The sequence below is a fragment of the Musca vetustissima genome, unplaced genomic scaffold (assembly GCF_032173495.1).
Source record: "Musca vetustissima isolate MV318-11 ecotype Yass unplaced genomic scaffold, APGP_CSIRO_Mvet_v1 utg735, whole genome shotgun sequence".
In the NCBI taxonomy this organism is placed as follows: Eukaryota; Metazoa; Arthropoda; class Insecta; order Diptera; family Muscidae; genus Musca; species Musca vetustissima.
The window spans coordinates 20,585-44,476 of record NW_026884845.1 but is presented as its reverse complement, the minus strand read 5'-3'; the positions used below and the strand labels follow the sequence as shown (position 1 = coordinate 44,476).

Genomic DNA, 23,892 nt, shown 5'->3' with positions numbered 1-23,892 from the left:
GGGGATGAAATGGACCAAACACTACATTTTTTCGGTTTTTCTGGTCGCTCCAGAGGCCGCAATAATGGCCCGAACATCGTGAAATTTTGCATGGAGAAGGGGATCGGGCTAAAGAATAAGCATGCATGTTTTGATAAAGATCGGTTAATATTTTGCGTGTCAAATTGACCCTGACTTTTGTGTGAAAAATTACAAAAATTGTATTCTATATCATATATATTTACCACTGAAGGACATAGACCCGAGAAGTTGATATTATATCCAAGAGGAGTGGTTGACCTTTAAATTAAGACCAATTATATTTTTGTATGTGCCCGGATGTCGGAGTTACACCTAAATATTTACAGGTATCTCCGTATTCGTATATTATTTATTAACTCATTATCACTCTAGAGAGCGGAACTATAGCGCTGATCGCTTTAAAATGTTCCATGAGGTTCCAGGTATGGTCAAGGACAACGCCTATAATTTTCGGTGATGATCAGATAATAATTTTGGAATGAAGTGGACCGAAAACTTAATTTTTTTTTGTTATTTTCGAGTCGATCTATAGACCACAAATGAAAGCCGAACATCACAACACAACCCACGGTGAAGGGAATCTGGACAATAGCTGTACTGAATACTCGTAACATTCGGAAAATATGTCAGTGTGAGGAAGAGGTGCTGTTTACCTCTAATCGGGCAAGAGGGTGCAAATATCACGAAATATTGCCTAGACTCGGAATAAACATCCGCAGAAAATTTGAGTTCCGTGGTAGTTGTGTAGGGTATCATATGGTCGGCCCCGTCCGACTATACTGCTCCGCTCACTGGTTTTTAAATATAATTTTAAGAGTTACGAAGTATTTTTAAAAACATCGATAGTGTATAAAAATACAGAAACGATGCTATTTATTTGATCATTCATGTTATGATTATATGAGTAATTTCACCAATGTCTGGGTATTATTTCAATATAATATTTATAAAATTTCTATGAAGAAGTAACTTTTCTTATAAGATGCCAATAGGACCCAGGATTTTGCTCATTTGGGTTTCTATTGGAAATCAATTCTTCTATAGATTTGCAATGGGTAATCTTCAAGAAAACCAATAGGTCTTCTTTTCAGGATATAATTGGTATTCTTATTAGAGACAGAGAATATCAGACCAACTGTAATTCAAAAAGGATATCTTTGGACTCCAATAAGTTTCCTTGCCGGAAAATAGTAGATCTTCTGATTGGAGGCCAATTGTGGGAAAAATAATATTTCTTCTTATAGCAGATCTATATGCTTTCTCATGTCCGGTCTTCTTGTAGGCAACTAATTCTTGTTTGAATGTGAGACCAATTGGACTTCTTAATATAACAAATAGGTTTTTTATATACTGTAGACCAATTGGTAATATTATCTCTCACTCTCTCGCTCTCTCCCTTACATATCATTCAATATATCAGACCAACTGTAATTCTAATTTTAGAATCTAAAAGGTTCTCCTGTAGAACACCGCTTAGTTTTCCTATGGGTATTTTTGGACTCCAATAAGTTTCCTTGCCCGAAAATAGTAGATCTTCCGATTGGAGACCAATAGGTCTAATTATAGGAAAAATAATATTTATTAATATAGCAGATCTATATGTTTTCTCATAGCAGGTCTTCTTGTATGTGCCTAATATTTGTTTGTATGTGAGACCAATTGGACTTCTTATTAAAACCAATTGGTTTTTTATACTGTAGACCAATTGGCGATCTTATAGTGGCCTTCTTATTGTAAACCAATTACTCTTCTTATTGTAGACCAATTGCGTTGATATTTTAAATACTTTTATGTAGGACTCTCCCAGGTTAGGCATGGATTTAAAAAAAATATATATTTGAAAGGCATTCACAACTTTGACTTTTTTTTAAATATTCTCCTGAAGGAATTTAAAAAAATAGGACTCTGGTTTTTTTTATAAAAATAATTCTTGAAGGATTTTAAAAAGGAATTTAAAAAATATATATTTTTTGAAATACCCCCCAAGCGTGGATTGTCAAAAAATAACTTTTTTTGAATGACTCTAAGCGAGGATTTAAAAAATATATATTTTCGATGGGGTTTTTTCAATTATTTTATTGAAAAACACTCACAGCGTGTATTAAAACAATAAGATTCCTACAGTGTGGTTTAAAAAAGTGTTCGGCTCTGGAATTTTATAAATATTTTTTTTTAAAGTCTCTAAAGGGATATTAAAAATTTTCTTTCTTTTCTTTCTAATGGGATATTAAAAATTTTCTTTTTTTTCTTTTGAAAGATTAAAGAAAAAATATATTTGTGAAGGATATTCATTCAGAGCGTGATTTTTTAAAAGTATTTTTTGAAGTTTTGAAGAATAGTGTACACCGGACTCTAATGCGGTGTACACACTATCATTTTTGAATGGCACTCTTGCCCAAATTTTGCTTGTTTGATAGTGTGGCCTCGCATGTTTGTCATTCATCAGGCAACCACAAAAATATTTATGGTTGTTGGACAGTCAGTAATCGATAAAAAAGTTGACAGTCAAAAATGATAGTGTGTACATCGCTTAACAGACACAGTTTGGATTATATTTTTTAAAGACTCTCAAAGCATATTTTATTAGAATTCTCATTCCCACAGTGTGTACTACAAAAATGATTAAAAAAATGTTAGATTCTGGAATTTTTATAAATGTTTTTAAAAGAAGGGTTATTTTTAAAAGAGAACACACAGGACTCCCACAGATGCAACTTGGATTTTTAAGAACATTTTTGAGGACTTTCGCAAACATTATCAAGGATTTTAAAATAATAACATTTTGCAGGGTCTCTAGTGTGTTTTTTATTTAAATCAGGACAATTAGAATGAATTTTTATTAGAAATATATTCTAAAAACCCTTATATATTATTAAGGGTTTTTAGACTACATTTCCAATGACTCTGAAAATAACAAGCCAGAACTTTTATGAATATTCTTACACACATACTAGGTTGATGTGGATTTCTCAGGACACGACATCCAGCCTGGCTATTTTTAGAGGTTTCAGATAAATTGCTAACTGATATTCGCATAGGCATTTAACAATTGAAAGGCATATTTGTTATCTATAAAAATGCTAGTTCATAGGTCGTACACTAAATGGATAATAAATTTCCATTCAAAAAAATTAAATGCAATATCTCACATATCATAACGTATACTACGCTTATTACAAACATACATACACATGAGCAAGTAAAAATATAATGACAAGTGACTGCATGATGAAATGTAAGCTAATAAGTAGTGGTATTTAACAATGCGCTAATAACGTTTATTAAAACCAGATGAGATTTATAACTCATACCATAACAAGTAAATACACACACACTAATGTATATTTATACACACATACATAATGAGGCATCTGCATGTACATGAGAGGGAAATTCTCTTGTATTTAATCACTTGTTGGCATAAAATGCCAATGACAAATTAACAATTAAACACACATACAATTACACAAATACATATATACATAACTGTGTAATTATATGTATATGTGAACTCCTTGAATCCTTTTGCCAAGGCAAAAACAAATAGCAAGGCTATGTGAGTCTGTTCTTTATAATAATAAAAAATATAGCTAATGTGAATAGAAAAATATAATTGTCTGAATGTAATTAACAACCCACAAACGACAATGACAAATAATAAATGTATTTACTAATAACAATTAGAAAAATTATGCATTGTTTAATATATAGAAATGGAAGAAAGGATATTAATATAATAATACAGTTACAATTGATGAAATATATATATAACAATAGATATAATATATAACAATACGTATGTCTACTAATAACTAAAATAATACAACAAATATTAATACTCTAAAAAGTAGAGAGAAGGGGATTATCGTTGTGGTCCTGGATAATTAATCCAATGTTCACCATTTAAACGTCCCAAATCTCTCTGCTGTTGTTCGGCTCGTCTTTCATCCTGTTTACCATCTTCACCAACACCAATGCGTTCAATGTATTTTTCTCCACGGAAACCATGTTTCTGGAAAATATATTTAAGAGAATATTTTATCATATAGAATTTATTTTTTGTTTATGTCTGTTTACCTCATAATATATAGCCCGAGATTCTCTGGCAGCTTCTGGATCAAAATCCCAATCGGTCCTTTCATGCAAAACGGGAGCTCCAGCAACATTATTCGATAGTAGATCCGATATTAAACGATAAATAAAGGCATCCGAGGAATGGCATTGAAAGCATAGCAGCAAGAGCACCTGTGAAGAGAGAAAGGAATTAAAAAAATCTTACAGGTGTTAAATTATAGATATATTTTTATACCCTCAGCCTTATGGCTAATAAGAGTATATACACTTGGATACGGTGAAAATGGGCCTCAGCGAAATATTGGGTTTAGACGCAAAATCCGTTTCAGAAAATTTGGAGTCGATTTATACATGTCCGCCCATCCGTCTGTCTCTCTGGCTGACTGGTGCGCACGATAACTCTCGAAGGCATTAACCGATTTCATTCAAACTTTGCACATCTTAATACTTCTTCCAAACTTAGTTTAAGTTCGAAGATTGGGATATGGGTCCACTCCTTTTGGTGCCTCCCCCACAAAATGGTCAAAATTGTGCTAAACAATTATTTTATAATAACATGCAAACGGACTATCCGATTTTAATGAAACTGTGTAGAACCTATTATTTTTAATAAGCCAAGATCAAGTAGAAAGAGGGGACCACTGCTTTTAGTACCTCCCCCACAAATGGTCAAAATTTTCAATATTTGTAAATCCAATATCCGGCGAATGAAATGTCCGATATGAACCAAACTTTGCACAACCCATTATCTTTACGAAGTCTTGGTTAAGTCTAAAGATGGGACCACTCCTTCTTTTACCTCCCGCACGAATGGTCAAAATTTTCAGTATTTATAAATGCAATATCAGGCGAATGGAATGTCATATTTAGCTAATAATAAAATCTCTATGTAATTCCGAAGAACTTTGCAAACCACAGGCTGGGTTTGCAACCCCGACTGACACTTTTTTACTTGTTTATTGTATAAAAAATTGTTAAAAAAATATTTTTCTAAGATCATATTCATTTTTTTTTTTTTTTGTTGGTGTCACAATTCTTCAAAGTATTACACACATTTTTAAACAAACTAATTTTTTCTTCTCTACACTCATGATTTTTTAATGTATAATGGTATGGCTATTTTATCCCCTTTAAAAGAAATGACACACACAATGACTGTAATAACCTCGCTGGTAACACGTATTTATCTTCCATTAACATGATATAAAGAAATATTGCCTTGAATTATGATTTTTTTTTCATCTTCTAATTATTTTTTATTGGAATTTTTAGTTTTGAAAGGGATGATATTGTTGTTTTAAAAAAACCATTTTTAAATAGCAAATTTTTTATTTAATCATTTACTCTTCTATATATTATGTCAACTCACACAGGTGGTAATTAGTTTCATTTTATCCACTTTTTTCTTTTATAAATTGCAAAATATTTTTGATTTTTTTGGCTATGAAATTTGTTATGCTCACGTTGATCTACACTTATTTACTAAATGACAAGCGAATCGGCAAATGGCTTACAACTAAGTTTCCATAACCGAAATCTAAAAAAAAAAACTGCATGGACAGGTATATTGGAACAATTAAGAGCATATTTCATAATAAACGAAACTTCATCTCATCATAATTGATACCGATCGAAATTGAGAAATCATCAGACTCTTTATTCGGAGATCTCTTTATTACTTTAAGAGAGGTGATAGTCAGAGAAGATTTGTATTATTATTTTTACAAAAGTGGTGAATATTTGTTTTAATAAACAACTGGTTTTGGAAACAACACCAACAAAACAAAGTTAATAAAAACCAAAATGTAAACAAACAAGGAAGTTTATTAAGTTTTAGTTTTTGTTGTTGTTTTATTTTTTTCTCCATCGGCATAAAATGTGTGCTGAACATGCGCGCTCTGCTTCAGTGATTCTTAATAACTTCAAGTAACGCAATAACAACAACAAACAGCAATCAAAACTTGGTCAATGTATGCGTTATTTATTTACGTACGTATGTAATATATTTGTGTGAACATTATATTTTAATAGATTTTCATAAATTGTTGTCATTGTTTAGGTACTTAAATTAAATTGTTTGTTTAACACTAATTCATTGACCTATGAACTGTTGTGTGATGAGAATGTATGTAGTACATGTGTGAAACGTTAATGAAATGAGTACAAAGGCGCAACAGGGAAGATCAGAGACTTAAATGAAGACCAAATTGGATCACTAATAGAAAAGTTGGGATTTTCTGAGAAAATTGTTGGTAAGGGCTTGTGTGAAACGTTAATGAAATGAGTACAAAGGCGCAACAGGGAAGATCAGAGACTTAAATGAAGACCAAATTGGATCACTAATAGAAAAGTTGGGATTTTCTGAGAAAATTGTTGGTAAGGGCTTCAACGCGAGATTTTTAAGAGATTTTTTTTCTAGGATTATAAGAATTTAGAAATAATATATTAATGGGGGTTTAATATGTTTTTCAGAGATCGAGATATAAAGACAGCCACAACAATAGTTTATAATTTATTAACATATTTTATCAGGAACAATAGGTAATTTTTATACCCTTCACCACGCTGTGGTACAGGGTATTATGTCTTTGTGCATATGTTTGCAACAGGCAAACGGAAACGAGATAGACACATGGTTCCTTTTGAGAATATGCATAGAATCACTTTTTGAGTCGATTTATGCATGTCCGTCCGTCTGTCCATCTGTTGGTGTTAAATTGTAAACAAAGTACAGGTCGCATTTATAATCCGAATTGAATGAAATTTGGCACAACTCATTTGGCCCAAGGACGAACCCTATTGAAATTGGGAAAAATCTGTTTAAATTTGGATACAGCTCCCATATATATTTTCATCCGATTTAATGTAAATGGTATAAATTGTATTTGTGAAAAATAGCAAATGGTATAAATAAGTCTAGAATGGACATCGGTTCAGATTTGGATATAGCTCACATATATATATAAATTTTTTTTGCCAAACATTTCTGTACAATGAACGGTAGTTAATAAAAATAATCTATGGAAAGTCTTGTTGAGGTCGCTTAAGATTTAGATATAGATGCTCAATAACAACCCAGCCAATTCATATTTTAAGGCCATACCAATACCTAAACTATAGCGATACCTGTATATATAGAGTTCGGAAAAAACATTTCCATTATTCAAAAATGTCCACATAGTTTAAAAATAACGTGTAAGAATTAAAGTGTGAAACATTTCAAAAAAAGGCTGGTGCAAGCATTGAAGCCGAACGACCTACCGCAACGCAGTATGTTTGGTAAATGGCTCTTGGACTGTTTAACCGAAGATCCATTTTATGAGAGTATACCAAAATGGAACTAAGCGTATGAACCGCTTGAGGCGCCATAGCGATCAAATTTAGCATAAAATAATCTTGAAACGGTAAGTTAATGGACCGTAATATCTATTCAAATATAGATTTCATTCAATATTTATTTATTACTTTTATATTGAAAAATTTTGCTAAAGGTCGTAACATTTTAACAGTGAACATTTTAAGGTATTCCAAACGGATAGTGGTTTACACCTTCTTTATTTGTTAATATCTATTTAGCCCCTTCAAAGTAGTCTAACTGGTATGAACTTATACTCAAGGCCCTAGGTCTCAAATAGATGTACCACATGGTGTATAAATTGTTGTACTATGGACTTATATCTTACAAAGACAATACATTGCAATTAACATACATTTTTACTTTTCTTTTGGGTATTATCGAAAAAAACTGGTTCCTTTAAATTGGCAAAAGAAACAGAAGAAGAAGTTACATAAGACACAGCTTCAGTTTGCATGTTTAATGGCAATAAAAGAAAGCATGTGCATGCGTATTGCAGTATTCAAGCCCTCACGCAAATGAAAGTAAAAAAAACAATAGTGAATATAACACTAACATTTACATATTTCACATACGAGGGGTTATATAAAAGGGAGTTGGATTTTGTTCAACAATAATAACTTAATTATCATTCAAATTAGTCAGACACGCCCAAAAAGTAATTATGTGAAATGGAAGAAAACATAATGGCGATGAAGCAAAATCTGACAGTAGTAAAATATTATGTGATTGGAAAACATTTTTATTTTATTTTCCAAAAAAATCAATCTCTTTAAAGGGAAGATTTTTTTGGAAAACGATTAATTTGTGAATTAAATATCTTAATCACAGCTGAGGAATCGGTATTAAATGTATAAATTTCAATGTTTCATTAGATACCATACCAAATATAAATTCCCTTTGTCGTTTATTTTAATTGCAGATATTATTGTCACTTTTTGGTGGTCCCCTGAAACCGCAAATAATTTATTTATTTTTTGTTTTCTTTTCCACAAAGCCACAAAAAATGTGGCAGACAATCATTCCGACAGCTTCCTCAATTTGCACTGGAGACAAACTTGAATGGTACTTACGCATGCGTAACTTCCATTTTTTTGCTAACGTCCCACACAGTTACCACCAAGCAACAAAAAATATTACATTATAAGAGTGGTTATTATCACACACACACATAAACATTTCAAGGCACACTTATTTCCCTTTTAATGAACGTGATCATGATCACGTTGTAAAATTGTTAACCATTGTTAATATAATTTTTCATTTATATTTTTTATTATTATTTAAATGTTATTTCTTTACCAACAAAGTTTGGGTGTTTTTTATGGTACCAACAGAGAATTGTCTCGAAGGTCTTTTTACGGTCTGTGTGCAACACAAGACAACGACAGCAATAACAACAACACGAATTTAAATGCCTTTATGAGTCTCATGTAAACAACAGCTGTTATATGAAATTGAGCATAACTTTTTTTGTCAAGAGAATGAATGGCTTTTACTTTCAATGGATGGTTATAGAGAGAAGAGGAAAGTAAAAGAGATGTGGAATTTTTTGCAATGTTAAGAGAATCGTAGAAGAATTGCTTCATAGCATGGCAGAATTTTATATTTCTATTAGGTTTTTTATAGAAAATCTAATTCAGCCAGGCTGAATTACTTTTTCTATAGGACAACTTCAATTCAGCCTGGCTAAATAAGTTTTTGTATAGGAAAACTTCAATTAAGCCTGGCTGAATTAGTTTTTCTATTGGAAAATTAGTTTTTCTATAGGAAAAATTCAACTCAGTATGGCTGAATTGGCTTTTCTATAGGAAAAATTGAACTCAGTATGGCTGAATTAGTTTTCTATAGGAAAATTTCAATTGTGCTTGGCTGAATTAATTTTTCTAGAGGAAAACTTCAATATAGCCTGGCTGAATTAGGTTTTCTATAGTAAAACTTCAATTCAACCTGGCTGAAATAGGTTTTTCTATAGGAAAACTTCAATTCAGACTAGCTGAATTAGGTTTATCTATAGGAAAACCGAATTAGCGTATATACATTTTTGTTATTAATAATTGTCTTTAACAATTAAATAAATTTTTAATAAAATCTCTTAATGTTTCTTTTAAATTTTCTCTTTATAAGTCTCTCTTTTAAGCTTTGCTTTATACATGACTCTGGCTCAACAGCACTCCCAGTTATAGTTTTGTTATTACTTCTCACTTTTCGCCTTACTTGTTGTGTAGTTGTAATTTGTACAATTGCATGCTCCGTTGCTGTCTGTCACTGACTGATGGCTTGAGACTACCTACCACACACACACACTCATGTAAACACTCTAACAGAGCACAGCAATTGTTTGTCATCAACAATACGATAAATATTCAATTTTTAGTCACAACTTGAACGAGCTTAAACACGGTTATAAAGCAAAAGTTAAACGGCGTAACGTTTTAACGTTTTGTCTTCTGAATCAAAAGACAACAATAAAAGAAATATATTTTAAAAGAAGTGCAAATAAATAATAAATTAGCAAAATGTTGAAAATGGGCATATTCTTTGTACCCGTAAGTGTTGCTTTAGAAATTTTAATAAGGAAAACGCTTTTAAAATTGGAAAACAAAAAATAAAAGATGAAGTGGACGATTTTTCTTTATATGGATTAGTTGAAAATTAACACCTTTTCTAAAAATAAAAAACATACATTCATTTAACAAGTGATCTCAATAACAATTACAATTAGTAAGAAAGAGTTTGTTTGGAAATTAAAAGCAGTGAAGAATTGAAACTTTCTTTAGCATGGCACAAATTTCTAAAAGTGTCTTCTAGTATTTATTGTCTTCGTTTGCCAAACACTCAACCAACACCTCCTGACTTTCTTTCATTTTGTCGTTTTTTTATTATTTGTTTTTGTTCAATGGCAATGTACGCAAGTAGTTGTTATTCTTTAACTACCACTCTTGGTTTCATGGGGGAAAACGGCACTGACACTTACTTTGGCAACAACAAATTGAGGGCCCGAAAAAAATCACTCAAAACTTAAAACACAAAAAACCTTTACTTTCGAAATTACTGGAACTGCTGTGCTGTGTTATGAATTTTAATTAAAATCCAAGAAAACAAAAACATTAAATAGAAAATAAAAGTTTACCATTTTTTGTTGGGATTTTCCTGAAGAATTAACACCACACCAGGTGATTGACATCAAATGTAATACCAACAAAAAAATCCATAAACATTCAATTTGTTTCTTTGACCAAGTCGTTCTGCTAACTCGTTTGCCTTGAGACATCTCTGTTGGCCTCATTTTCTTTCATTCATTCATTGTTGGATTTAACACAAATTTGTTTGAGCTGGGAAGGGAAGCAGCGCTTGTTTGTTTTGTGTTGCTTGGTGGAGGGAGGGGCGGGGGAAATAAGACATAAAATTACAACATCTTTTTTTATTCGCCGTATGAAAGACCTTGACGTATGCGTGTGCCTTTTTGATTTTTTTGGGTTATTAAAATATTAGTTGCAAGCTATGTGTCACGGAGTCAACCCCATACAGTTCACAGTGGGTTAAAGAAAATGTAAATATTTTTGGAGTCACTATTTTGAAATTTAGGAACAATAATAGAAGTGCACAAATGTTGGGAAAAAATGTAATGGTAAAAATAAATAATAAAACCGAATACCAATATTATTATTATATATATATATAAATTTGGAACATCGGTTTTTATTTAAATATCGATCGGAACATTTATCTGGGGACTATGCTAGCTAATCACTGAGAAACCAAGCTATCGCATTAGAGCCAATCCGATTAATTTCGGATACCTTTATATGAGGGCTACCCTGAAACATAAGTTCATATTAGTTCCATTCCAGAACCTAAAATAATCTACTAATTTTACAAGTTTTACAACTTTTTACTCGAAAACCGTTCCTGAACCCACAAATGTGGTAAAAAATTTAATAAAATTTAAGAGAGCTCAAAACAAAATGGCGTTCTCTTTGTAAACTTTTTACTCGAAAAATTTGGGCGAGTAAAAATGGTAACCAGAAATGCTAAATTCTGATTGGCTGTTATTTTGATTTTGAAGTAAAGACATCTAATTTGAAATATTTACTAAATTTCCGTTCCCGAACTATTCGAATTTTTTTTGTACTCTGAGAGAGATTTTGACATTATTCCTATTTTCTATATTGACCTATATTGACAATTTTCTACGAAGAAGTTGTTAATCACCATGAAACCATAATATCTTTAGTATCCCTTTTGAATTTTCGTGTTCTCAAAGGATTCATGTTTTGGTCAGGAGACCTCTATATGGGGCCTAAATGTCGTGAAATCGCTGAAGACCCAACCGAGAAGCCTGTCGCCTCTCATTCTCCAATTTTTTTCACCCGCCACATTTCACATTACTTTTTATTCCTGTGTTTCATAAAAAATATTTTCATAACCTATTCTCCCTCTCCCTTGTTCTCTATGCATGCATTCTTTATTTTTTAAAATACTGTCTAGCACCACTGTGCAAATATTTTGCTTAGGATAAATCAAACAAATAGCATATGACCGGTAGTTGGTTGGTATTTTTTCGTTTCTCAATGTCCGTTAAATGTGTGTAACCCATTTTTCTTAAGCTCACGGTAGTTAAGTGACCCATTCCCCATATTTGAGGCTAAACGGAATCAGGTTTTTTTCATTTCGTTTATTTAGCGAGAGAAACGAAAAATCAACTCTCTGAATCTATAAACAACACCAACATGATTTCCTGCTCTTTCCTCTGCCGGTTTTGTTCAAAAAAATACAAGAGATGTGATCATGCACATAACAAGTGTAATAACAGCTGATGGGATACATCTTAACAATTGAAGCAACAACAACAACGGCAAAACGGTAGCAATAACAATACTTGTTTACTTGTATGTATGTCATAATTGAATATTTGCCTGTTGTTGTTGATTTTTTTGTGCTGTATTGCTTCTCTTGAAATTACATAATTTTTGCAATGTCTATTTGAAAGTATAAGGCAACAAAAAAGGCGGGAAGTATATTCAAGGCATACATACTTTTGAAATACTCATACATGAGTAAATATGTACAAGATGTGTGATGACACAGACATGAAACTGTAAGTGAAGTGGGGATTTAGTTTCTTTTTTCTTCAAAAGTGAGAAGATAATAAAACATGATTGGCCTAGTGATCGAGTACGGTTGGTAAATAAAAGTATACTAGGACCATAAAGCAGACATGGATTTCTATTGTAATGTCTGTAAACTAATACTTGATAATTATTAGATAGCTTTTGTTTATATTTTCTACCTAAAATTGTTTTATTAAATATATTTCCTATCTAAAACGGCATTTACATTAGAACATTTTACAGGGTTAACCTACTTTATGAGGATTTATTTGACAAATAGGTAATTAAATTGACAATTGAAACCCACTGGGTTAACTAAATCCGGTTAAATGTAAACGTACTATAAGAAAATAAAAAATTTTATAAAATCATTTCGATATTTTTGGATTACCATTGGACTTTCCCGTACTCAAAAAGTGGTATTGCATAAATGTACTATTTTTCGATATTATAAAGCGAAAATTATCATCGAAGTAAAAATTTGTGCATTCTTGCAGGTTCTGGAAGAAACATAATAATTATCCAATTGGGTATTTTAAAAATAATGAATTCGTTATAGAAATAAATTACATAATATTACGTTTACATTTAACCGGATTTCGTTAACCCAGTAGGTTTCAATTGTCATTTCCTTTGCATATATGTCAAATAAATCCTCATAAAGTAGCTTAACCCGGTAAAAAGTTCTAATGTACAAGGAGTTTAAGCAACTGCGTATGATAGATGTTAATAGAGATCCATTGTCATTACTTATACGTTATTTTTAATAAGCCGAATATGTTTGTAGCTACATCCATTTAATGTCCTATCGGATATAACGACGGTATTCAAAAGTGCCGAAAATGTATTACTTTGTAACATTTTATGCAATAAAAAGTTATAATTTTTCTATTTTATTTTCTTTTAGTTCCTTTTGGTGGTTGTCTGCTTGCTGCGTTTAGCCAATGCCACTGTCCAACCCAGAGCACCAAATTTCCAGTATTTTGAAAGGTATTTTTATTAAAATTTCTTTATGGTATGCATGATTTTTAATTGAAATGCTTTTTTTCAGGCCCAAATATCGTTATCCCTATTATGATGCCAATGGACGTGGTAAATTACTTTACGGCTATGGTGGACCAGATTTATATCAATACAAAACCTATACACCACTGGAGGGTATTCACTAAAATAAACGAATAATAATAATAATTATATAATAAAATTAGAGTATTTTGTAATTTATATTTTTAAGTTATTTTTATTAGAATTGAGAATAAAAATGAAGTTTTGAATACTTTTGTATATTTTATTATTGGTCTGTTCCCGTACTACAAGAATGTACTATTTTTACTACGATAACACTTTTTTCCATTATGATATCGAAGAAAAAAGTAAAGTACATTCTTGCAGTACGGGAACAGACCATATATATTTTGAAAACATTTTGGCATGGGAAATTTAATAGGAAATTAAAAATTATTAAATGATATTCTAAGAAATGTATTAATTTGGATGGAAACATTTCTAATCAGATGGTGCATGATTAAAAGGCCAGTAAGTGATTGATATCACCATTTAGTGAACAGCGCCATCTGTATGGTAATAGCATTTTCCCGACTACCCATTTATCGTTACCGCCGTTCTGTTTTATTTGTACAACAATGAACTCTCAAATATACGACATAAATAAATAAAAACTATCTTGACAATGTATAAAATACAAAAATAAAATAAAAATTATGGCAGAAATCTGCCCTTTTAAAAAATTTTTGCTCGAAGATTTGACCTAAGTGACTCATAGTACGTTTACATTATACCGGATTTATTAAATCCAGTAGATCTTAATTGTCAGTTCCATTACATATATCTCTAAAAACTACTCATAAAGGAGGTTAATTTTGTATGTCTGGGTTAACACATACAACTTTTTTAAGCAACTCTGCTGCTGCTCTATACGAATCACTTTTGAATTTCTTCATTTTTTATGCCTCTTTCTTCTAAGAACTCAGCAACACAGTTGCATGGGTAAACCCTGAGTATGTGGAACTTAGTAATTATTTCGTATTTCCGGGTCGGACAACATATATAGAGCGAACAACGTCCGTCTGCACATGGCATTACACTTTTCGATTTTTGCTTCTAACAAAAAAATCGATTTTTAAGCAGTATACGCAATAGCACTTTTGAGTGGCAGATTTTTTTATCAATTATTATGAATATTTTTGTGGTTGCATGCTGAATAACAAATATGATAGGCCACAATATCAAACAAGGAAAATTTGGTCAATTGGGCCATTCAAAAGTGATAGTCTGTACCCCGCTTTAGACTTTTCTATACAAAAAGTCAATTAGTCGAAAGTCGATTTACATATCCCTAGTAAATACAAAAGCAAAGACAAAAGTCGATCTAGTGATACAACACAACACCCGGAAAAATGTCTCGCAAGGAAGCTTTGTCACAATTTATCAATCAAATCCATGGAAGACCTGTTGTGGTCAAGTTGAACAGTGGTGTTGATTACAGAGGTATGTCTGCTAAGAAAGAAATATTCAAATTAATTCTCATGTTATAACCTATACAGATATTTGCCTTTGTATGCCAGGTCGTAGGTTGTCTGCTTAGTTCCGGGGTATGAGTAAATGTCTGGACATGTGTCTGTACATAGGATACCTCCAAAAAGATACCGATGTTAATAGTGATATGTACCCATATCTCCACAAAGCAGACTTATTCAATATTGAATGAATGATGCTTGGTCTAACCCCCTAGTCATAACTGGTGAAACTTTCCAATTTATGGAACAGAGCGGCATCTTCTATCAGATTGAAATAACAAATTGAAAAATTTGCGTTATATATATTTATATTTTTCATATCCCGGTCTGTAATGTTATTTTTGAGCTCGAGTCTCATTCGATTTGTATAATTTTTAATTCCCATTTGAGTTACAATGACTTGTGAAGCTATCAAATTCACACGTTTAGTTAAAACCCAGAAACTAATAATTGATTTTATTTGAAAAAGCTTCACACCTTTGAATAGTACGCATTTGATCTCCCAATATTTTTAATGCAGAAACGAAACTTTAAAACTAATTATTTCATTTATATACGCTAGACATAATATGGCGGTACATGTTCCTCTTTAGTAGTATAAGACACAACACATATGAATATAATTTAAACATTTCCGTTTCTTTACAGGCGTTCTAGCATGTCTGGATGGCTACATGAACATTGCCCTCGATCAAACTGAAGAATATGTCAATGGCCAACTTAAAAATAAATACGGTGACGCCTTCATAAGAGGCAACAACGTTTTGTATATATCCACACAAAAGAGAAGAGTATAACACTAGTTTTTCCATAGATTTTTGTACAACTCATTATTTTTTTAAATAAATAATATAAATAACAAATAAATAAAATATCACTTTTCTTATTTCTTTTTCCATTTCACTTCACATCAATTGGGATAATATTTTGTACCATACTCTTTGGGTATGGCACCGTATTTACGTAATTCGTTCAAAGAATAACCACGGCCCAACGAATCAATTAAACGTTCTCCACGCCAACCATATTTACGCACATAATATGGACGCCATGCACGACCGAAATGGGGATCAAAGGGTATCTCACTTTCCTTTGTAAAGGGGGAATTACCCAAAAACAGATGTTCCACATAATCCAATATGGCCTTCTTCTTTTGGAAATGTTCCAAAAACAAATTCGCCTGACCAGCTCGTTTGGGATCTTGTGAGGGAAGATTTTTGAAATACTGGAAGTCACGTAAATTAGCCGAATCGAAATCAATTACTTCATGTATATCATGAAGTAAAGCTTGATTGAGTGGTAAAAATGCACCCAACAAAAGCTAGAAATATATTTTTAAATGAATAAAAATATTACTTGTTTGAAATGATTTTTATTATTTCATACCAACAAAGCGGCAGCCAATATTCCCCTCATGGCGCTCTTTTCTAACTTTTTTGTGTTTCCTAAAAATGTGCTTGCTTACAGCTGAAGCTGTTGTTTAAGACTAAAATTTGTAATATAATTGTGTTACTAATTTACCATTCCCCCACAATTAATTGGCCACAACATTTTGCAGAAGTTTCAAAACTTATCCCAACTTTTGGTAATAGGAAAATAAAATATTAAAAAAAAAAACAATTGCTTAATTCTTTGATATGTCAATGACTAGGGGGAGAGACTACATGCCATTTGTCACCCATTCATCAACGCGCAAGCAAATAAGTCGCTGCTATTTGAAATTAATTATTCACATCAGGTATAGCCATCCATTGGTTGCTACTACTACTTCTTGTTGTACACTGACCACCATCAGCTGCATTTTTACAACCGCTTTGATTTGTATACAAAACAATCGAACGGCAGCAGCAAGTGGGAAATTCAATATATATTTTTATTTGTAATAATGGGCACAAGGTCAATCATTTATGCCCATATTAATACCGGCGTTTTTATTGGTCAATTTTGACAAGTACATATGGAGTGGGCCAAAGAAAAAAACTGTCATCTTAATTGTTGTAGAGTTGGCTTGTAATTGTGTTAAAATGCATATTAAGGGGCATCATTTCTGGGGGTTTATAGATCAGATAATGCATTATATTACAAAGACTTCTAATTTTGAAGAGAACGGAATAAATCATTTCGATTTTTAGTCGTTTTTAACAGAATAAAATTGTCGCAAAGGTGGTTTACTAATAGAAGGGGAAAGTAAAAAAATAAAAATAAAGTTACTTTTAATATTGAATCCTTCGAAATGTCCTTGCCTTCTTATAAAAGTAATATAAAACTGAAACTGTATTAATTAAATATACCAAGAAATTCGAGAATATTGCGATAAAAATTTGAAAATAAAATAATATACACTCCACCATCAGGCGAATATTCACGGAATCTATATTCGTTCGAATATAGTGGTCAAGGTATTCATATTTAAATACGCCCATTATAAAAAGAAATAAGAAATTGAACTATAAATGTGAATTATACTCTGCTCACAAATATTCATGAACAGACAGAGATCTATTTTGGAAAATGTGTAAAAAGCGAGAAATTCTTCATGACATCTGGGAAAAAGCCCAAAAGAGGCACAAAGTTTCGAAAGCCATCTCAACTACACATTAAGGAAAACAAAGAAATCCTTCTGTGTACATTGGAAGCTGTCAATCAATTAGTCCAAATTTTTATCTCTGTAATTTAGACATCCTTTATTTGTGACATTCTGAAACATATGTCATCAGCCAAAACCTCAAACTATAAAGTGGACAAAACCTCTCATGAACGAAGTCTACAGAAATGGCTTATAAAGGACGTTTCAATTACGGCGTTCAGGTATAAAAAAATTATGAAGCAATTATCTAATAAATAAATAAAGCATAAAAGGCACATTGTCAAGCAATAATAATATTACTCATTCTAATTATCTACTCTTGTTATCAAGACTAATTTATGGAGCCATCACACCTCATATTGATTTTAAGAATATAGTTACGGGGTGGATGGAAAACAATGCCTTAAAATGTGTTTTGTAACTGAAGTCGAAATAAATTAAAATTCATTATTATAAGTTATTTGTTCTATAGTTTGAGTTTTAAAAAACACATTAACCGAAGTCGGGTTTGATAAAATATAATTTTCAAATTTAATGACGTTATATAGGTTAACTTCAAATTTATCTGGGTTTATATATCTTTAAATTAGATGACCAGCCGAAATACATTCATAACAAACCTTCTACTTAAAGACTTAAAATAATGCATCTAAGATATTCGAAATACATTTCCGTGACCTTATCTAAAACAAACACAACAATAAACTCTCTTTCTTATCCCATTATCAGTAATTGTTACCAAAACATTTGTTTATAAGAAAGCATATCACTTCAAACTATATATCGTTGCGGGTTTCACAAATAATAATCTCTTTCTATATATTTCACACCAGTTTCCTAAAAAAATCCCCCTATTTTCTTTATTGTTAATAATTTATTTTCACAAAATTTTGCATTTTTCCAATTTATAAATGTATTTTCATTTGTTTGTTGTTGTTGTTTTTCAATTTTGCGTTGTTTGTTTAATTTAATAAAATATGATTAGATTATGATTTTATGTTATATATATTTAAAGCCTATAGCAAATTGTTTAAAAAAGAACACACAACACACAAAGAACTAAAATTAGAAAAATGATACAGGATGGGTGAATACATAAAAAACTCAATTCTGCAATTAAATAAACTATAACACTACAGATTCTTTGAGTAACTCAATATTATAAACCATGATTTCAAACGATAATCAAAAAACCACGTGATGAATTTGCAGTGAATGCTGATAAATACTATATATTTTTAGTTATGCCAAATTATTTGCAGATTTGTTTTTGTTGTTTATCCTTTTAGTTATAATTATTATATGTAGGCTTAATACAAAAATAAAACTTTCTTTTGTTTATTAACGACCTTTGAAATGGTCTTCCTTCCTTAGATGAGATATCAAACGTTTACGCTATTTGTTTCTGTTTTTTAATTAGCCCAGGCCAATAATTGTTTCATATCGGGATCATCTAAAAAAATGGAAAACAAAAAATTAATTTAAATAAAAATAAATTATTTAATTGTAACATACCATCATCGGCGGCGGCTGCTGCTGTGGCATTTGTTGTTGTTGCTTTTTTCTTTTCTTTGGCTTTTTCGCTAACATCTTCATCTGGAACTTCGGGTAATGTGGCAGATGGTTCGGGTATGCCAATAATTTCCTTGTCAAAGTTCTCTTGTTCTAATTCATCCAATTCACGCTCCAAATCTTCGTCATCAATATCAGCACCAAAGGCAACTGGATTTGAAATGGCATCGGAAATTTCACGAGCCACATCTTGTTGTTCGGCAATATCGTCCATCATATCGTGAACCTTGTCGACATCCCTGGAAAAAGAGAAAAGCATTAAATTATAGACCATCAGATTTTTGACACCATATAAATTTTAAAATATTTCGTCACACTTACATATTTTGATGGGCGGCTTTGAGGGCATCTGCGGCATTCTTCATTGTTGTTAACACAGCAGTATTTGTGTTGGCACTTTCCAGTGCTTCACGCTGCATTTCAATTGTTGATAGCGTGCCATCAATTTGTTGCAATTGTTTTTCTAAGCGTTTCTTCTTTTTCAAAGCTTGTAAGGCCACTGGAATTTATGCAAAAAAAATGGAATATTAGCTTCATTGCAAATAACAAGACAATGCAACCATAACCAATTTTGAATAACTGTGAATTTTGTAAATAAAAAAAGAAAACAAATTATAACAAAGCATTGTGAAATGTAAATGGAGTATATGACTTTCATATAGCAGGCATATTTTGATAGATGATTCTGTCATGTAACATTTGCAGACGGTACATTGGTTCCCATTGGCCAGTATTTTCCACTATTCCTTAATTTAAACGGCAGTCAGAAAGTCTCATAACCATTTTCAAATTGGAAACAAATTATAAAGAAAAGAAATTTTAATATTATGAAAAATTGGCCAATTTTAAAAAATCCGAATTACAAATTCTAATGTTGGACATCAACACAACACAAAAAAGGCAACTGTTATCATTGGATTCGAATATTACTTTCTGTTCATGTGTACATGTAATGGACATGACCATTGTAATGTAGATGCAGCCAGGACCGGATACGGACATTGACATCATTGTGTTATCAGGAAAGTGTTTTTCATGGTTAGCCAATATAATAGACAAGAAACAAGCGAAAAAGAAAGATATGTTCAATTCAAATAAAATAGCAATCTCAGAGTTCGGGTACATTATTTGTTTTGTTGACAAAAACACACAAACACTTTATATGACTCATAATCATCATTATTATCATCATCTGTGTACAACACCACCATCATCCTTCTACGCCATCAACAAACTTCGCACCATTATCCACCTATTCCACAATGCAACTAGGAATTTAACCTCCTTAGTGCATTGCTATGGAGTGGAACAGTCTCCTCCACTGACAACTTACCTCTTTTGTTTTTGGAAGCATTTTTCCTGGCTATATTCAATTCCTCTTCTATTTTTGATTCTAGAAATTCTTGCTTTTTGATCAGCATATTTTCGGTCTCACGCAACTTTTGTATGGCCTCGCCAGTTGTGGGCGCCTGTTCCTTTTTGCCACCGAACATTTTTCCAAAGAAACTCATTTTGGCTGTGTGGTTTTTACTCCTGGATTTTCCTTAAATTACGTTTAAAAAAATTGTATTTGTTATTGCGATCTATTCTTTCTCTTCTTCGGTAGTTTAATAATTTTCCAATCGACAGTGCGTCATCGGCTTTGACGTTTGTGTTAGGGATATGGAGATCGACTTTTGACTAATCGATATGCAGTACAAAAAGAGGCAGTCATCACTAGTTTGATGAAGACGTCAGATTTTCAAATTTTTTTCAAGTAGTCAAAAGTTCGAATAGAAAGATAGGGTAAAGAGAAAACGCGATTTGAAAAGACTCTAATGGCTCATATGGTCTGTTCCCGTACTGCAAAAATCTACTAGATCTTCTATATCATAAAGGAAAATTCGTTATCATAGTACAAAGATTCTTGCAGTACGGGAACAGACCAATTGGGTGTAAATGATTAAGGGCTAAGCAGAATGCTCGCGTTGAGCCATCCGTCGCGTAATATATTATCGAAAGTACAACAACCACAAGGAAATGATAACACAAACACATATCGTTCCCTTGTGGTTGTTGTATTTTCGATAACATATAACGCGACGGATGGCTCAACGCGAGCATTCTGCTTAGCCCTTTCCTGATAAAAATTTATCATGCAGAATGTAATGAGCTGTCATATTATTATTTGTATTTTAAAACAATAAAAATTTATAACATAACTATAAATAAAAATCCCTGATTCTTTTCTAATTTGTAGAGCATTTCTCAATATATTCTGTGTGATAAAATATTTGGTCTGTTCCCGTACTGCAAGAATCTACCACTTTTTACTACGATAACGAATTTTCTTTTATGATATCGAAGAAAAAGTAAAATCTAATAGATTCTTCAAGTACGGGAAAAAACTAATTGTAATAAGGTTCTAATTATTAGTGCAATACATTATAATAAAAATAAGAATATAAGTACAATAATGCATTTACCTTATTAATTCTATCTTCTATCGGATAGAACATAAAATAATCGATAAATTCATTTTCTCTCAAAAGCCGACATTGACATTTCATAACGCCAAAAGTCGAACTACATATCCCTATTGTTTACATCTGTTTCACCGTGGTGTTCTAAACATAAAACAAATGTTTTAATAAATTCAATAAAAATAAACAATAAATTATGGCGAATCGCACAGTGAAAGAAGCCAAAAATATCCATGGCACCAATCCACAATATCTCATTGAGAAAATTATTCGTTCTCGCATCTATGACTCGAAATATTGGAAGGAACAATGTTTTGCCCTAACCGCAGAATTGTTGGTCGACAAAGCCATGGAATTGCGTTATATTGGCGGCGTGTATGGTGGTAACATTAAACCGACACAATTTCTATGTCTCACCTTGAAGATGTTACAAATCCAACCGGAAAAGGATATCGTTGTGGAGTTTATCAAAAATGAAGAGTTCAAATATGTACGAGCATTGGGTGCATTTTATCTCCGATTGACGGGCAGTTCGCTGGATTGTTATAAATACCTGGAGCCATTGTATATAGACAATCGTAAATTGAGGAGACAAAATCGATTGGGTCACTTTGAAATTGTCTATATGGATGAATTTATTGATGAACTGTTGCGTAGCGATCGTGTTTGTGATATTATATTGCCGCGATTGCAGAAGAGAGCCGTACTCGAGGAGAATAATGAATTGGAACCAAAAGTTTCACCGCTGGATGAGGACTTGGATGAAGATGTTATAAGTGACGAAGAACCACCGGCGGCCGAACAAGAAGTTAAACCGTCCTCGAGGAAATCGCGTAAAGAACGTTCCAAATCTGTGTCATCATCCCCTGAACGTCGAGAAACTGCCAGTACGAGTCAAATTAGATCTCGTGATTATAACGAAGTTGACGGTTATCAAAGAGATCGTGATAGACGAGAGCGTGAACGTAACAGGGATCGTGATTATGATCGCCGAGATCGAGATCGTTATGATGAACGAGAAAGGGAGCGGGATCGTGAAAAGGATAGAAGACGAGACGATTATGATCGTAGAGATGACTATGATCGAAGGGATGACTATGATCGTCGAGATGATTACGATCGAAGGGATGACTATGATCGTCGCGAACGAAATCGTCACGATAGAGATCGTGATCGCAGGGATCGTAGATATTAGTTAATGTTAAAATAGGACATATGTTAACACATTTTTTAATAATTAAATATATGTTTTCATAACTAAATATATGTAAAACAAATAAAAGAAAATTGTATTGTTTTATTATATTAATTTTATCCAGGTCACTTGAGCCTCCACAACTGTCAGACCTGAGACAACGCTAATTCTATGAATTCAGGGAATGTCATATTGGTCAATACTGGAAAAATTAAGATCAGAATATAGCAATGTTATACATTATTATCGCAATATTTTTTTTTTAACCAAGTATGTAAAGTCTGTTCTGGAGCTTAAAAAGTGCAAAACTGTACACATTTATAGAGGGAAAATCGATTTCGTTAATTAAAAAAATAATATTCAGTAAATTAACGGCAACAAATTGTACAGAATCGCCTACATGTCCAGAAATTATCATTACATCTGAAAGCTCTGTTGCAGAACTAAAAAAATGTTAATAAAAAACTGAAAAGGTGGACCATCCTGTGATTTATTTATGTAAATTAAATATATTATTATAGCTGAAAACTGAATTTGGAACACGTTAAATTTAGGCGGTAAATAAATTGAAATAAGGCATCTTTATATTACATGATTTTACTTCTGCCATCAATAATTTAATCGGTATATCTACATTACCCTTTACAAATACACAGAGTTAAGGCAATTCCTAAACAGCAACGGAAGTAAAATGTCAAAAAAATCAATTTTTTTGTATACAACCCTTTATGGGTCTGGATTTGGCTTTTTTAAACAAAATTTAGAGAAAATATATATAAAAAAAACTATTATTACAATTATTTGAGAAAACATCATGTTTGCAAATTTATTTTTATAATTTATTTGTTTATTAATTGAAATTCATTTCTTAATACTAAAACCTTTAATATATATTGATTTTAAATATTTGCAAATAAAATATGAGTGCTAAGATATATAATTTAAATAATAATAAATTGTTTTGTTTTTAATTTT

At 31.8% G+C, this 23,892-nt stretch overlaps 6 protein-coding genes across 6 annotated transcripts; 3 read left to right on the top strand and 3 right to left on the bottom strand.

Moving 5' to 3' along the window:
- Positions 1-3,883: 3,883 nt before the first annotated feature.
- LOC133331926 (uncharacterized) lies at positions 3,884-7,464 on the bottom strand. The gene is made up of 3 exons (XM_061540314.1): positions 7,357-7,464; positions 4,099-4,266; positions 3,884-4,033 (listed from the first exon to the last, which is right to left on the bottom strand). Exons 1-3 carry the CDS (start codon positions 7,462-7,464, stop codon positions 3,884-3,886), a joined length of 426 nt encoding a protein of 141 aa, XP_061396298.1.
- A 2,505-nt stretch (positions 7,465-9,969) lies between these two features.
- Positions 9,970-13,733, top strand: LOC133331925 (uncharacterized). Its single transcript, XM_061540313.1, has 3 exons — positions 9,970-9,999; positions 13,472-13,554; positions 13,616-13,733. The coding sequence occupies exons 1-3, from the start codon at positions 9,970-9,972 to the stop codon at positions 13,731-13,733; spliced, it is 231 nt and encodes a 76-aa protein (XP_061396297.1).
- Positions 13,734-14,971: 1,238 nt separating this feature from the next.
- LOC133331922 (U6 snRNA-associated Sm-like protein LSm6) lies at positions 14,972-15,902 on the top strand. Its single transcript, XM_061540309.1, has 2 exons — positions 14,972-15,072; positions 15,750-15,902. The coding sequence occupies exons 1-2, from the start codon at positions 14,982-14,984 to the stop codon at positions 15,896-15,898; spliced, it is 240 nt and encodes a 79-aa protein (XP_061396293.1). The 5' UTR covers positions 14,972-14,981; the 3' UTR covers positions 15,899-15,902.
- Positions 15,903-16,011: 109 nt separating this feature from the next.
- On the bottom strand, positions 16,012-16,517 carry LOC133331924 (uncharacterized). The gene is made up of 2 exons (XM_061540312.1): positions 16,488-16,517; positions 16,012-16,422 (listed from the first exon to the last, which is right to left on the bottom strand). Exons 1-2 carry the CDS (start codon positions 16,515-16,517, stop codon positions 16,012-16,014), a joined length of 441 nt encoding a protein of 146 aa, XP_061396296.1.
- Positions 16,518-19,058: 2,541 nt separating this feature from the next.
- On the bottom strand, positions 19,059-20,836 carry LOC133331918 (charged multivesicular body protein 4c). The gene is made up of 4 exons (XM_061540301.1): positions 20,594-20,836; positions 19,582-19,759; positions 19,204-19,499; positions 19,059-19,141 (listed from the first exon to the last, which is right to left on the bottom strand). The coding sequence occupies exons 1-4, from the start codon at positions 20,769-20,771 to the stop codon at positions 19,101-19,103; spliced, it is 693 nt and encodes a 230-aa protein (XP_061396285.1). The 5' UTR covers positions 20,772-20,836; the 3' UTR covers positions 19,059-19,100.
- A 1,062-nt stretch (positions 20,837-21,898) lies between these two features.
- LOC133331916 (pre-mRNA-splicing factor 38) lies at positions 21,899-22,932 on the top strand. Its single transcript, XM_061540299.1, has one exon. It carries the CDS (start codon positions 21,919-21,921, stop codon positions 22,915-22,917), a length of 999 nt encoding a protein of 332 aa, XP_061396283.1. The 5' UTR covers positions 21,899-21,918; the 3' UTR covers positions 22,918-22,932.
- The last annotated feature ends 960 nt before the right edge of the window (positions 22,933-23,892 follow it).